This window comes from Saimiri boliviensis, chromosome 12 (genome assembly GCF_048565385.1).
Source record: "Saimiri boliviensis isolate mSaiBol1 chromosome 12, mSaiBol1.pri, whole genome shotgun sequence".
NCBI lineage: Eukaryota > Metazoa > Chordata > Mammalia > Primates > Cebidae > Saimiri > Saimiri boliviensis.
In genome coordinates, this window is record NC_133460.1 from 70,345,104 (window position 1) to 70,361,967 (window position 16,864).

Genomic DNA, 16,864 nt, shown 5'->3' on the forward strand with positions numbered 1-16,864 from the left:
GCAAGATATATGGCCTAGACTGAGGCTGATTTTGGATACATTTTTAATGTAGAATTAATGTGATTTGTTGTTGGACCAATATAAGATGTGAGTGAAAGAAAAGAGAGGAGGATGATTCTGAAATTTAAAGCCTCATGAATGGGTAAGATGGATTTCTTTTTAGTAAAATAGGGAAAATTCTAAGAGAAACAGGCTTAGAGAAAAAGTCGTTCAGCTTTGATATTTTAGGGTGATGTGTAATGATTTGCCCAAGTTTATTTTTCAAGTAGTTTGACACATGTCTGAAGTTGAAAAGATAAATCCAGGCTGGAAATGTAAATCTGGAAGTTGTCAGCAATGTAGAGCACATTGAAAGCTGTGAGACTACCTGGAGATCACCCTGCATGAAAGGGTACATAGAGAATGAAAGAGAAGAGATCAAGAATTGAGTTGTGAAGCATGCCAACATGGAAATACTGGAAGGCTCAGGACCAACCAACCAAAGTAGCAGAGATGGGACAACTAATGGGAAAGAAAGAAAATTAGGAGGATATGAGATTCTAGAAGCCAAGTGAAGAAAATGTTTCAAGGAGGAGGAGTGGTCAAGTGTGTCAAAAATTACAGATAGGTCAAATAAGACATGATAATCAAAACTTGAATTTCAGCAACTAGAGGTCAATAGTGACCTTAGTAGAGCAATATGAATGAGAGCCTCGGGAAAGGATTGGAGGTGAGGAATTAGAAATGCTGTTTGTATGTATTGCAAGAAATGTTCTCAAATGGGAACAAAGAACTGGATTAGCAGTCAAAGTAGGGACAGGGTGATAAAATGTTTTTGTTTGTTTGGTTGGTTTTTAAAGATTTGAGCAAGGAAAAAGATTCACATAAAAGAGAAAATTCCTAGGATGATGCAAAGAGAAAAGGGATATGAGCTGGTACACAGTGAAATGTTAGTGTAGGTCAAACCAGTGATAAGTCAATGTGGTTACCAGTAAAAGTCAAATGTTTCAAAAGAATGACAAACTAGGTTAGCCTATAGGACAGGCAAGAGTTTTTATACACCCACAATGACATAAAGATAAGGAAAACTTGGGATAACATCAAGTATTACAACAAGGAGGCCGGGCGCGGTGGCTCAAGCCTGTAATCCCAGCACTTTGGGAGGCCGAGGCAGGGGGATCACAAGGTCAAGAGATCGAGACCATCCTGGTCAACATGGTGAAACCCCGTCTCAACTAAAAATACAAAAAATTAGCTGGGCACGGTGGTGCATGCCTGTAATCCCAGCTACTCAGGAGGCTGAGGCAGGAGAATTGCCTGAACCCAGGGGGCAGAGGTTGCGGTGAGCCAAGATTGCGCCATTGCACTCCAGCCTGGGTTACAAGAGCGAAACTCCGTCTCACAAAAAAAAAAAAAAAAAAAAAAGTATTACAACAAGGCAATTTGTTTTGCTATCAACAGCACCACCTAACACAAATAGCTGTTTTTGTTTGTTTGTTTGTTTGTTTGTTTTGAGACGGAGTTTCGCTCTTGTTGCCCAGGCTGGAGTGCAATGGCACGATCTCGGCTTACTGCAACCTCCGCCTCCTGGGTTCAGGCAATTCTCCTGCCTCAGCCTCCTGAGTAGCTGGGATTATAGGCACACGCCACCATGCCCAGCTAATTTTTAGTATTTTTAGTAGAGACGGGGTTTCACCATGTTGACCAGGATGGTCTCGATCTCTTGACCTCGTGATCCACCCGCCTTGGCCTCCCAAAGTGCTGGGATTACAGGCTTGAGCCACCGCGCCTGGCACAAATAGCTGTTTTATTTAATGACTACATCATATGTGGTAGGCATTATTCTAAGTCTTTTATACTTACTGTCATTTAATTGTTACAAGAAATGACTACATCCTTCTGGAGAAAACTGAGACACAGACAATTTACTAACTTTCCAATGTCACATGCTTCATAAGGAGTTGTATTGGGTTTTATATGCAGGCAGACTGACTCTAAAACCTGTGCTAAGCCACTATCTGATTCTCATCCATCCATCTCTTTATACATTTATCTACATACCTACCTAGAAAATCCCATATTCTTACTCCTGGTTAGTGTTTCCAATGGTGAAGAACTGTACTGAGAAATATTTATAAGAAAATGAGACTGTGAAATACAAAATATCATGAATCTAGGCAGAAATTCATGTCATTATAGTAGGCTTGGAGTTTAGGGATAAATTACAGATTGGCTTTTTGGTTCACAGGCATTATTGGAAGTCTAAAAACCAACCCCCTCTGGACTCCCATTCTTCTCAGAATGTACTTGGGCAGCACCAAACAGCAGGAGAGAGGTGGAAGCAGACTAATGGTTCACATGAGGAACACCATGCTCTCCCATGGGTGAACTATTCTGATGGCTTAAAAGGGGTCACCCCTGCTGGTGTCATCAAAGGTATGGAAGTCTTCAAGGGGATGACTCTGGGGGAACATTAAGGAGTGCTTACTGGAAGGCAAGGCCTCCTTACCCACTCACCCAATTCCCCTGACTCTGGGAGAAGAAGGAGCAGCTGGTGACCTAATACACTCGTCTCCGCCCTTACCAGACTCCAAAGCCCGACATAAATCAATAACATTTACTCATCTACATAAACCTTTTTCATCAACACCTAACCATCTCTGCCTCAGTTTTATTTCTTCACTTTTCTGAAAGCACTTAATCCAATAGCCCAAAAATCTCCCTTAGTTTTTAAGTGTTTACTAGATTTTTACTATCAAATGAGACTAAAAGCATCTTGAATTAAGAAACTGTCTTATTTTGCATTTGTTACAATATTTAGAAATATTAAGCCTCTAGAACACATAGACTTGATTTTTAAAAGGTCTTGCTTTATATCAGCTTATCATCATCTTGTTTGTGTATGTGAAACAAGTAAAATATATCTGATGTTTTAGCTCCTCATTTATTGATTTAATTTTTTCACTGACAGTGAATATTAATATGAATACTTGGATTACTTAAAAATTAATACAACTTAACACCTAGCTCATATTCTTGTTTTCTTTTAAAAATAATATTAATAAGGTTATTTTTAGGTTTCATATAAAAAAATTAGTACCATGATATATGGAATGTGCAAATATTCTTAACTTTCATATTAAGTTGTTAAAAAGATGTGTTGACTTAGTTTTTAAGATAAAATTCATCCTGACATTAATTCAGATCATTTTTCTACATTAAATTTTAATACAGGTTATATATTATTGATCTAAGGCTTCATAACAAATTATATCAAGATGTATCACCTTAAAACAACAATAAACATTTATTATGTTATGGTTTCTGTGAGGCAGGAGTTGGGAGTAATTTAGCTGGGCAGTTCTGTCTTAGTGCATCAAGATGACATTTCCATACATGTGGCCAACAATCATATGAAAAAAAAGCTCAACGTCACTGATCATGAGAGAAATGCATCATAACCACAATGAGGTACTATCTCAAACCAGCCAGAATGGCTGTTTTTAAAAAGTCAAAAAATAACAGATGCTGGTGGGGTTGTAGAGAAAAAGGAATGCTTATACATTGTTGGTGGGAGTGTAAATTAGTTCACCCATTGTGGAAAGCAATGTGGGGATTCCTCAAACATCTAAAAACAGAAATACCATTCAAACCAGCAATCCCGTTACTGGTTAAACACCCAAGAGAATGTAAATAATTATAAAGACATATGTTTATATATGTTCATCGAAGCTCTATTCACAGTAGCAAGGATATGGAACCAACCTAAATGCCCATCACTGGTATACTGGATAAAGAAAATGTGGTAAACATATACCATGGAATACTAGACAGTCAAAAAAAGAATGAGATCATGGCCTCTGCAGGAACATGGGTGGAGCTGGAGGCCATTATCCTTAGCAAACTAACACAGAAACGGAAAGCCAAATACTGCATTTTCCCACTTACAAGTGGGAGCTAAATGATGAAAATACATGGACACATAGAGGGGAACAACACACACTGGGGCATTTTGAAGGGTGGAGGATGGCGGGGAGAGGATCAGGAAAAATAACTAATGGGTATTATACTTGACAGACCCCCATGACACAGGTTTACCTATATAACAAACCTGCACATGTACCCCTGAACTTAAAGGTCAAATTAAAGAAAAAAAGATGTCATCTCCTTAGTCATGTGAAGCCTGACTAGAACTGAAGCTGCAATTCCAAAATGCCCACTCACATAGTTGGCAAGCTGGTGCTAGTTGTTAGAAGGGCCCACTTCCTCCTCATGTGAGCTTTTCCACAAATTGCCTAAGTGTCTTCATGAGAGAGTAACTGACTTCCCCAAAAGCAAACAACCTCAGAGAGTAAATCAGGGGACACAACATCTTCATAATGCAGCCTCAGTTATCATACATAAATCCTACTCAACAGTATTCTGAATGTCACTGAGGTCATACCCTAGGAGACCCTGAAGACTAGACAGAGGCTTCTTGGCTTTGTTCTGCAGTTAAGGGAAAGCAATGCCACTTTTAAAAAATATGGGATATTGGAAAGGATCCCATAAAAATGAAGTGTGTTTTGCTAATTTGTTTACAGAGGCAAATATGATTTTCACAGAAACTTAAAGATGACCTTCCAACTTTAGTCTTTCTTTCTTTCTAGAAGAATTTATTAAACTACTTTAGAAAAATGAATGGGAGATGTATGTTTATTTTTTTTTCTCCCCACCTCTTTCATTTGCAATATTTTAAGATCTATTGTGCAGTTTGCTCTTGGCAGGATAATTATAAATATAACCAGTATTTGGTGGCAAAAAGGGTAAGAAGGAATTATTATTTGCTCCCAGTATTTACATGCAAATTCACTTGAGTGATTAACAAAAAAATAACAAGAGGATGAATGATTGTTAGCTAATTAATACTTGGTTATTCAACACGTTGTTGGCCAGTATAGGGGTTACTTAGGTTCTTTCCAGCTACATCTCCTTCTTTCTAACAGGTCACTTGAGGCACTTTGCTGTTTGTTATTAGGCAGTGGAAAAAAACCCAGTCAGTTTAGTAGTTTGTTATAGCAACAGTGGATAAAATCTTATTGGGGGAGAATAATAAATGAATGTGAAATAAGATATTGGGATTGCTTGTTATTAATATTTACGTCCTACCTCATTGGTACTGCCTGATCCTATTCCAGATTATCAGTTAAGGCATCTTAGACTCAAAGGATTACTGGATGCTTATGCAGACAGCTTATAATCTGAAGGAAAATACACTATAATTACACTTTCTAGTTGGCTAAATCCTTGCCATTCTTTTCAGTTAATTTCTATATTTTATTTTCCCATGACTTTTCTAATTCTCATAAGCCTGTAAATATGTTGCACATGACTAAACCCTCCCAAGCTCAAAATCTACTCATCCTAGTATGTAAATGTTTTATAACCCATTTACATCTAGTGTGAACACAGGAAAGAAGTATTACTTACAGAAGTGCTCACCATGAAAACAAAGAAGTCCCACAAGGGAACATATTTCTTTCTTTGTTTTTCATTTTAAAACTGTGTTTCATTTTAAAATAAATACGCTATCATTTGTCTTTTATCTTCAGCTTATCTAACTGCTGTTGAATTTAGCTTTGGTTGAATACAGAGACTGGTCATAATATTCGCTTATATTTTATAATAAAAAATAAAACTATTAACATTAACTACATTATGGTTAAAATGTTTTGTTTAAAATATTAATTAATGAGGATAAGACTCATAAACACTAACTGCATTTCTTGGGAGGCCCTGAAAACAGTAATGGCTCCTTTGCTCTTCAAACACTTGGAAGATATCAAAAGGGAAATTTACCTTGAAAAAGTACCCTAATCCCTGTAAATTTTTAATTTAAGAATCCAGAATAAACATTTATTTTTGCAACAAATATTTTTAAAGTAATAAATGTAGAATTTATATAATTTTAAAAAGTACAAATTGTTTAGAAGTTAAGACTTCTATTCAGGTTGGAGATTACTGCCTCGGCTGCTGTGAACCAAAATTTTCTACTACAACTATTCATACAATTGGGTATATTTATGTTGAATCAAAGAAGGTGGGTCAGATTTGATAAGGTTTTAAAATATTTCTTTTAACCAGAAGTCTAAAAACATGTAATAATTTCTGTTTGTCCTTTCTGTTGTCATCTTATTGTTGTCATCTTATTGCTTTTTAAGACAATTTCTTAGGTTCTGTCTCTACATGGTCTTGTGCTTGTGACCTCAATGCCAGGCAAAAGAGCAGCCTCTCTGATGGATGTCAGTTGTTAGTTCATCCTGTTTTATTAAAACAAAAAACAAAAAACCCAAAAGCCAAAACTTTAACCTATTTTTTTTTCCTTCCTTCCTTCCTTCCTTCCTTTCTTCCTTCCATTCTTCCTTCCTCCCTCCCTCCCTCTTTCCTTCCTTCCTTCCTTCCTTCCTTCCTCCCTCCCTCCCTCCCTCCCTCCCTCCCTTCCTTCCTTCCTTCCTTCCTTCCTTCCTCCCTCCCTCCCTCCCTCTTTCCTTCCTTCCTTCCTTCCTCTTTTTTTTCTTTCTCTTTTTTACTGAATCTCACTCTGTCACCCAGGCTGGAGTGCAGTGGCGCAATCTCGGTTCACTGCAACCTCTGCCTTTTGGGTTCAACTGATTCTCTTGCCTCAAACTCCTGAGTAGTTAAGATTAAAGACATGTGCCACCATGCCCCGCTAATTTTTGTATTTTTAGTAGAGCTGGGTTTTCACCATGTTGGTCAGGCTGGTGTTGAACTCCTGACCTCATCATCTGCCGGCCTCAGGCTCCCAAAGTGCTGAGATTACAAGCATGAGCCACTGTGCCTGGCTCTTACCTATTTTTCTAAACCATGCATTTCCTAAGAGAAGCCATTGGAACGAGCGGCAAAATAGGAGTAGAGAGTAAAGGAGGAAGGAAGAGAAGGGCTAGCCATAGTGTCATTATGAAAATATCCTTTGTGATGATGTCTACACTATCAACAGGGCTGAAGTCTGGTTTATTTCCCAGCTAGTACATTTGCATCCGTTGTCCAAGACACCAATGAAGCTTGTTTCTGTTGTCTCCTATCCAGTAGCAGACAGCACATTTGTCAACCTATTGTATATTGTTTAATCCTTGCTATTTGAGTAACCGTAAACCTAGGTTAATGCTGGCTTGTGATTTCTAGTATATCATATTGAACAATTAAATCTATCTCTTTATGTACCATTTGAAGGTAGGGTGAAAATATTGTTTGAAGGTAGGGTGAACTAAAATTAGAGAGATGTGGTTTGCTTTAGTTCCTAGACTAGGAGATTCATTTGATGCTAATCTAAAGAAAAGGGAACTCTACTTACATATATATATGTATACACACACACACACACACACACACACACGTATATATATACACACACACATATATATGTGTGTATCTTTGTGTGTGTGTGTATATGTACCTAAAAATGTGTGCGTGTGTGTATATATATATATGTAAATGCGGATGTGTCTGTGTGTGTGTATATATATATTTACATCGCATGTCTCTCAAGATAACTCTAGCCTCTCTCAGGATATGTATTTATTCCTCTCCAATTAAAAATAAACACAACAAAAGGAAGTAGGATAAACTTACTCCTTAGTAGGCTTACAACTAAGAGGTTGAAGGAGGCAAGGTCAGAAGAGCCTTGGATGCTATTTTGGAAGAAAGGGAAACAGGGCCTACTTAACCACCCTTCCATGACCTGTGGTTTGAGAAACACAGCTCTGAACAGTTCCCACACAACAGCTGTTTTTCCGCATCACCATCAGACAGGAAATGGAATGGCACATAGAATGCAATTTATAGGATCTGTTCTCTCAGAAAGTGAAACAGGATCTCCAGGCTATTAAATTCACTTTGATGCGGGATCTGAACTCACTTGTTAAACAGAATTGTCTGCCTAGTAAAAGAAAACTTCCATTTGTTAAAAACTAAAAAGTTTTCAGGAGCATTTTCCAAATAGTTAAGCAGTCACTGGGTTTAAACAAAAGTTATTTTGAAAATTAGAGACATTTTTATCTATTTAATTCTCATAACAAGACAGTAAAGTGATATAAGAATCCCCACCAAAACCCACAACCATATAAAGGCCAAAGGCTCTATTCCCTGTAGGACCATGGAAGAAATAGTATCAGAAATTCCAGCCACATTTAAAATAGGAGTCAAAAATCTATCTAAGATGCTCTGCAGACCTGGCTCTATTAACTGCATCTAATTCTGGGGCTAAACTAATACTGAAAAGTAAAGATTAGAAAATAGGTAATTTCCATGTTAATAAACAGGTATTTTTCTAATTTGGATGTTCCATCAAACTGACTATTCAATGATAATTTTATTGCCAAAACTCTTTGCTCTGCCAGTGTGATTTGATTTTGAGGCTCCTGCAATATACATGTGCATTTCCCTGGCATTCCAGTAGCTATCTGCTGGTTTCCCAAAGGATCCCCAGCAGGGGAGTCTGCTGATTGAAGAGCTACCTCTCAGAGTGAGAACCTTAGTGTCGTTTGTATCCCATGCATAATGTCTTTGATTGAAATAAAAATTTAAGCTTCCATTCTCTGCTTGGCAATGCTTGTTTAAAAAGTGTCTAAGAAGAGTATATTCAAGAATGATCAAAAGAACCATCTGTAGTCCAAACCAGTAGCTTCTTTGCATTCTTGGAAACAGTCTGAAGAATCTCCCAAATCTGCTAGCTCTCTTCTTACTTCAGTAAATTTATGAAAGAGAAAGAAATACCCTCAGGGTCCCTGACTATACAGTTTGCTTGTCTCCTTTGCCATTGGCTTGCCCTCAGCCACTTTGCGTTTCTTGAACGGTTCTATGAGGATGGGTATATTCTCCAAATGGCCACTGGAGGGCACAAAAGTACAATGTTTGTCTCCAGGTTAGGCCTTTGTGGTTTCGTTGTTCTGAAACAATGTATGCTTCTTAAGATACTCAACTAGACATGACATTTTCACTTTTAGAACACAACTATCAAATATCTACATTGTCATCTACCATTTGTCAGTGATATTCTGAGTAAGAGCAAAACCAAAAGTTATGTTTCTAACATTACTGTTATAAAAATGTATATTAATATCTTTTCATTCCTTTCACCTATATTTCATATTTTAAGATTAACCCTCCAAATTCATGATTTAAAATTTCACAAAGATATTATTTCACTTTAAAACATGTATGAATGCATGAATACCACCAATGTGTATTCAGACATCTTCCCATGGGGAAAGAGAAAATGTTGAGGTGATACTGAGAAGTACACTGACCTGAGATGCACGAAAGAAAACAGCTTTATTTTTTTGCTGCTTTAACTTTCTAAATGCCTGTGTATCTCGCTTTATGCCATAAGATGCTTATACCAAGTCAGCTTCAAAACAGAGTTTTTTTTCTTTCTTTTTTGAGATGGAGATTTGCTCTTGTCACCCAAGCTGGAGTGCAATGGCACGTTCTTGGCTTACCGCAACCTCCACCTCCCAGGTTCAAGCAATTCTCCTGCCTCAGCCTCCCGAGTAGCGGGGATTTCAGATGCCCACCACCACGCCCAGCTAATATTTGTACTTTTAGTAGAGATGGGGTTTCACCATGTTGGCCAGGCTGGTCTCAAACTCCTGACCTCATGTGATCTGCCTGCCTCGGCCTCCCAAAGTGTTGGGGATTGTTGGTGTCAGCCACCACAACTGGCCCAAAATAGACTTTGTACTTAGAATAACACATCTCTCCAAAATGGCATCTTCATGCTGGCATTTCTTTTTTTTTTTTTTTTTTGCCAAAACTTTTATCGCTGTCTTAACAAAAAAAATCATGTGAATTATGGCAGAAACTCTTAAAATGTATATTAAAGTCATATAACAAGTAACCATGACAATATTCAAAATGACCTACAAATTATAAAAACTGGCTTACTGCTTTCACAGCAGAAACTGTTCCCCCAGTGAAAGGCCTCTCAATTGGTTGCCTGCTCCATATCGTCTTCCAATTGTCCCTAGATTTAACGTTCCAAAGCACATAGTCATGTTTGCTGGGTTTTTCCCATTACATTTGCATCAAGTTGGAATTCCTTTGTGGGCATTAATGGAACTTTGCTGCGTAATCTTTATTTGGCCTCTTTCTTCACAGCCACTCCATTCAAATGTCATACTCTAGTCTCATAGGGCTACTAAACAATCCTTAAATGTTCTGTTTGTGAAGCTATAGCTACTATTTCTTTAGAAAATAAAAATAATTTCCAAGAGTAATTGTACTTACTGCATGCTAGCTACTACATAAAGTACTATACATACATACTCTCATTTAATTTTGCTTCAAAGTCTGAGGTGTTTATGTACGACTTCCACCTTACAGGCAAAGAAACTGAATGTTAGTGAGTCAGTGATTCCTTAGATGTCACTGTATGTGTGATGTCAAAGTTTATGCATCTAAAAATGACACTGGCATACTGTTCTCTGTTTGCAAACTTTCATGCTGCTGTGGATTTTGTGCTAAAGGAGAACAGTGAGAGATATGCACCCAAGGTATATCCTGGACAGTAATCTTAAATCTTATTACTTTCTCTCCTTTCTCTTCTTCCAAGCAGAATCCTTACTTCCTCTATGCTACTGTTACACTTTTGGGTGTCAGCATGTTGGATGCTTATGTACTAACACTCCTCTGTAGAATGGGGGATCCTGGAGTTTGGGCAGGGTGTATTACTCATCTCAGTGTCTAAATCACCCAAGAGAATGGATGGCATATATTGGACAGGATCTGTAAATTAGGACTCTCTCCTTTGCCAATCAGACTTTGAAAAAGTAGCCTTATTCCACATCTTAGATGCTCATCAAATTTTGAAACATATACAAAACACACATATTTTATTTTCTAAAAAGGTATTTCTTATAAATGTATTAAATGTATGGTTGGTTTTCCTTTTAAAATTTCTGGACAGTTTTATTTGTAAATATCAGGAATGTATTATATGTGTTATGTTAGTATTATTTATAAATTATTTATAATGGAGGCACTTAACATTTCCACAGAGGTAGAATATAAAGTGAACTTCAAAAGACAACTACCTAAAGGGTTTTTATCTGCTCTGTAGATGATGTGCTCTTCCACAGTGGCCGCTGCCTCTCTTCTAGTCTCTCACTGCTGAGTCAGTGTCCAGCTCCACCTCGTAGCAACTATTCCATTCCCAGAAGCAAGATGGCTCTACTCAGCTACTTAGTGGAACCCAGCTGCCTGTTCCCAGTCCCCACAAGTCCACTGAGAAAAGTGGCTCTTTTTTCCCTAGTGAGTGACAAAGCACATCCTATGTCCATGTCTGAACTGGCTCCAGCTAGGATTACATAAATGCATTGCTGCTATGTTAAAATGGACTCTTCCTTATGTTGGTCATCAAGACTTTTCCCTTGAGCTTCCCTAAAAAGAAGCTAAGATTTGCTCTGATTCAGCATGTTAGGACATAGTGTCACAACTAAGAGATGAAGTTTTCATGACGAGCCTTAAATAAACTCATAACAAATTTTTTACCAAATAGAATCAGGTGAAATGTTTCCTGATTTTCTTCACATTTGAAAATATTTGTTGCCAACTCAGTTTGCAAAGCTATTAAAAGTCAACTAAGGTTCTTGGGGGCCAGGCCTAAACTTCTATTTCTTTGTGTCATAACATAGTGATTGACTTCTGTTCAGAGCTGAATTACTGTTTCTCTACTTGAAAGTTCATTTGCTTTAAGTGCAAAAGTCAATTTCTTAGTGTGTAAACATATATGTACACAGTGGTCACCAGGACCACTGATATAAAGCACTTTGTTGCTAACGTTTCCCATGTATATCTAACTTGCTTTTATTATGACAAAGTCACTCTATGTTGAAATTCCTGTTCAATTTTCTTTTAGTGTTTTCACTGAAGGTAAATTTGACTGTTTAATAGGAAAAAGCTACAATCTCTTTGGGAAAAACAATATCGAACAGAAATCAAATTGAAATTTGGTTTTATTCCATAATCCAGTTAAAGCATGATAAAAATAAATAAATAAATAAAGCCAAAACATGGATTGAGGTTACTGAAAAGATTTCTGTTGTGGAGAAAGTGATCTGTGAGTTTCATGCAATCAGAAAGATAATTCTGCCTTGTAACTTGTATTTCTTTTTCTCTCTGTCTCTTTTTCTCCCCTACCCTATTCTTCTCCCCCCACCAATCATGCAGATGGAAAGCTAGAAAAGATAGAGTATATGATAGGAAAAAGTATATGTTATCTTTTCAATTACTTCTTTTTTAAAAAAATCAAGGAACAGGAAAAAAAAAATTCTCTTCTTGAAGGTGTTCAAGTTTGTGATGGTAGTTACATTCACAGTTTAGGAGGCAAGTGAATTACCAGTGTTAAGTTTAGCCTAAAGCTGCCTTCTTACCAGTTTTAAGTTCACTCTAAAGGTTTCTCCATACAGTGAACTATGAGCTAACTAGGTGTAAACAGACTGTAACATCTTCTTGTATCAATCAGAGAGCTTTGCCCAATCACTGGAAGCCAATTGTTCAAACCTTGTCTGACTAAAGCAGATGCTGAGCTGTAACCAATCCAGCTGTTTCTGTACCCCACTTCTGTTTTTCTTGGGCCTCATTTTCCTTTTTCCATCCATAAATGTTATCTGACCATGTGGCAGCCCCAGAGTTGCTCTGAATTTATTTTGGTCCTGGGGCTGCCCAATTTGCAAGTCGTTCTTGGCTCAATTATATTCTGTTAAATTCGTCTAAAGGTAACCTTTAGACGAATTTAACAGAATAAATAATAATAAATTAACCCACAATAAAAAAGTTTTAACACCTAATAAAAAAAGTTAATTGCATTAAAACCCACTGCCAATGTTCAATTAAGTAGTATTGAATTCCTGTAACTTTAAAAATATAAGATTTATTGAAATCTTTTTATACAAGTTGTTTTACCTATATTTTTCCAATATAGAGTCTGGAGGGGTAGAATTGCCACAGATCACGCAGTTATTAGCAGATCATTTAAGTGCATTCATATCTTCTGCTTTCCATAGTCACATTTATCACTCCCATGTTACTTTACTAACAAATTATTAAATTACTTTTCTTTCTTTTTTTTAAACAGGATAGGTGTTTATGTATTTTAAAAATTACTTCATTTCAGAAGTTTTAATTAATGTTCTCATGTGTATAAAGACAATCCAGTAGAACTTTCTCTGAATTAATAACATATTGTGAAAATCTGTTGGTTTGGCCCAGGAAAGTATCATTATTTTACCATCTGATGGTAGCAATTTCTAAACACATGCATAATCTTAAAGAGAACTAAACAACCAAGTGAGGGTTGAACTTGCAAACAAAACCTATGACCAGACAGCTGATTATAGGCTGTCCTTGTTCTTTGGATTATGAAGGTTTAAACTCTTTATGGGCAGAAATGCTTTTTTAAAAAAAATAATTAGTTTTGAAAAATTTATTGAATACATCTCTACATATTTTCTGGATATAGTTAGCACACTGGGTAAAATATAATCTCCCTTGTATCAGTGACCTTGCAGTGCACCAGGGTCAACATGAATTCCTGTGGAGACTGTAGCCCAGGCAGGACATGACATATGTATACAGATCCCAAGACAAAACCTGCAAACTTTAAAACATCAGAATATCTGATAACTGATTTGTGTGATTTTTGCTTCTTTCTCTTAAAAAGTGAAGTGTGGCAGGAAAAAGAAATCCAAGCAGAATTTCATTGCTTAATATAGCAACTGGTTCATATTCAAAAATGTTTACTATGTAACTGATGGTGCCCGTTAGAGGTGCTATTTTATATGATGAATGTTTTAATGAAAAACAAAATTCAAACTTAAACCTGAAGGAAATAAGTATATTGACTCATTGGTGTGTATATTTTTGATACGTACTTTTAAATGACAACTTATGCAATTATGTTATAAATTCTTTGAAAGCAACTATCAAGGCTGTTGATTCTCTATAATCTACACAGGCCTAACTCAGAAGGTACTTGATACATATTTACTGGATAAATGGACAGAAGAATGAGTGAGTCTACTTACTGACCACCTAGAGTTTGCTGAATTTAAATGAATATATCAGAATTTGAATAAAATTGGCAAATAGCTGTGATATTTCATTTTTCTTCATAAATGTTTATAGAAGATCAATATTTGCACAGTGGTGAAGGAGACAGGCTTATATCTCTCTCCTGGAAGCTATATTCTAACAAAATGTAGAAATAAATACATTAATAAATAATATACCATGAGAATTGTTACAAAAGAAACAAGCAGAATTTTGTGACTGTGTAGGGTGTGCGTTTGTGGGGAATATTTTTTAAATGAGTGGTCAGGGAAGGCCTCTCTGAGAAAGTGACATTTACATTAAGAATCCAGTGACAGGAATAGGAAGATGCAGTTGTGACGGTCCTGGAGAGTTTGGAGTGCATGAGAAACTATAATAAGATCTAGTGGCCGAGACATAACAAGCTCCAAACATAAGGCAGGCAAGGAGAGGCAGGTAGCTTCTGCAAGATGTAAGAGTGACACATTTTGATTTTATTCTAACAGCAATCCATTTTAATTAGGAGAGTGACAATGGTAATGATTGCAGCTACCATCTTATGGGCCTGCGTTCACTAAATAGGGATTGCAGAATAGGCATCACCTAAATGTTTAACATTAGTCATTTAATCTTCACATCAAATCAGAAGCATGGATAATCACTCCTTCCATTTACAGAAGTGGAAACGGGATCTTAAGGTATTTCGTTAACTTGGCTAAGATTGCAGCTAGTAAGTATGACATCATCAGATTTCTAATTTGCAAACAGCAAGATACGTTGCTGCAGACGGATTGTTGCTGAGGAGAGAGTCACAGGAAGGGGAATTAAGATGGTGGTTCAGGTGAGAGAGAGTGTTGGTATGAACAGGTGGTGGCAATTAGGAAGTCCTAGAAGGAACGGGCACACATTATTTGCTAACAGATTTGAGATGGGTGATGAGGGAGTAGGGGGTGGCTGGTGCTGCCGCTTCCTGATATAGAGAAGATTAGAGGAGAAAGCAGGTTTGAGGAAAATCAAGATTTCAGTTTTGGATAAAGTCTGAGCCTCATGAGGTTATGACTTCTGGCAAAAAACATCTGTCAAGAGCGAAATCTTTTTTGTGAAAAAGGTTCTAAAACTCCTTTGACATTCTCAGTACTCTCCTTCACACCTGCTCATCAGTTCCCTGCAAAAATTACTTTTAATATTAAATGAGGCCCTTGACATAAATAATTAGTAATCGACAACTCAAGGCAAAACCCAGCCAGGGCCTGTTTTATTGTGTGGCCAGTGTACTAAGAATGATTATGACATTTCTTAATGGTTGGAAATAAAATCAAAAGAGGTGTAATATTTTCTGACACATCAAAATTATATGAAACTCAGGTCTCAGGCTTCTTAACTAAAGTTTATCAAAACACAATCGTTTCTATTTGTTTATATATTGCCTGTGACTGCTTCTGTCCTAAACGGCAGAGCTGAGTAGGCCTGGAGGGCCGAAAATATTCACTACAAAGATCATTACAGAAAAAGCTTATGGACCCTGCTCCAGGGCAATATTCCACTTGGTAAGAGAAGGTAAATGGCAATTTATCAATCGCATTTTTCTTTAATTAGGGTTTTACTCATATATAATATAGTTAGAAATGTGCCGAAATAATTCTGTCTCTCTTAAGCATATTTTCTACACTAGTAAAAATATTTCACTGAAAACAAAAAACATTTAGAGATAAACTTTGAAAGACTTCTAAATAATAAACTCTTAGTATTGTGTTTTGAAGTGAGGCTAGTAATTTAGCTGTAGTCAAACGTCATATGAGTATTTCTACACATAAACTTATAACCAACATAAATTATGTCGAATATATAAATTATACAATAATAATTAAAGAACAGGCTTTTAAAAGAACAATATAGCTAATGGAAAAATTATTGCCTTTAGGGCAGAAATAATATGCCATTTCACTTATCATTGACTTAAAGATCATCTTTCTACAATTTCCTTTCTCTTAATGGATACAGTGTTACTTAAAACTCCCAGTAGACCATTAATGGTGTCTAAATGTTCTAGTGTTAGCTCTGAGTGGTTGTGAATTTATTTCAGTTGTTCATAATTGGATTTGGTCATGCTGATTTAAAGATGAACTCAGCTGTCTAAATATGCAGATATATGATGCTGCAGGATTTTACGGTAAAGCATTTTACTATAACATTTATGTGATGTGATAAATATGAAGAAGAAAAAGTGTTTATGCTATACAGAATCGTTTGCAGAAGAGATCTTGTTAGTACTTTTAAATTATGACAGGATCTAAAATATCAGTTTATATGTTTCATAGCCCATGGTTAAGCTACAAGCAGAGGATTCAGGAACAGTTTTGTAAGTGAATGTCTTCCTTTTATCTTGAGTGCCTTTCATTTTTAATGTAAGAAAGGAAGCCTTTTACATTCAAAGTGACTCACGAATATTCTCAGCTTAAAAGCAAGGCTATAAGATCATAACTATGGTCACAATGCCACTGACTCCACAGAAATACAAAACCCTCAGAGACTATTATAGCACCTTTATGCATGCAAACTAGAAAAGCTACAAGAAATGGATAAATTCCTGGAAACTTACCACCTCCCAAGGCTGAATGAAACCCTAAACAGATCATAATTTGTTCCAAAATTAAATCAGTAATAAAAACTCCATTAACAAAAAAAAAAGGAAGAAGAAAGAAGAAGAAGAAGAAGAAGAAGAAGAAGAAGAAGAAGAAGAAGAAGAAGAAGAAGAAGAAGAAGAAGAAGAAGAAGAAGAAGAAGAAGAAGAAGAAGAAGA

General features: G+C 36.5%; 2 protein-coding genes across 4 annotated transcripts in view; one reads left to right on the forward strand and one right to left on the reverse strand.

Annotated features, from left to right (window-relative positions):
• Nucleotides 1-2,853, forward strand: part of LOC120362515 (uncharacterized) — an 83,916-nt gene extending 81,063 nt beyond the window's left edge. The window contains exon 6 of the mRNA XM_074382511.1: nucleotides 2,228-2,853. Coding sequence (XP_074238612.1) covers nucleotides 2,228-2,245 — 18 coding nt within the window. The 3' untranslated portion in view covers nucleotides 2,246-2,853. The remainder of the gene's footprint in view (nucleotides 1-2,227) is intronic.
• Nucleotides 1-16,864, reverse strand: part of PRKG1 (protein kinase cGMP-dependent 1) — a 1,343,496-nt gene that overhangs the window by 67,410 nt on the left and 1,259,222 nt on the right. The gene's annotated exons all lie outside the window — the stretch shown is intronic.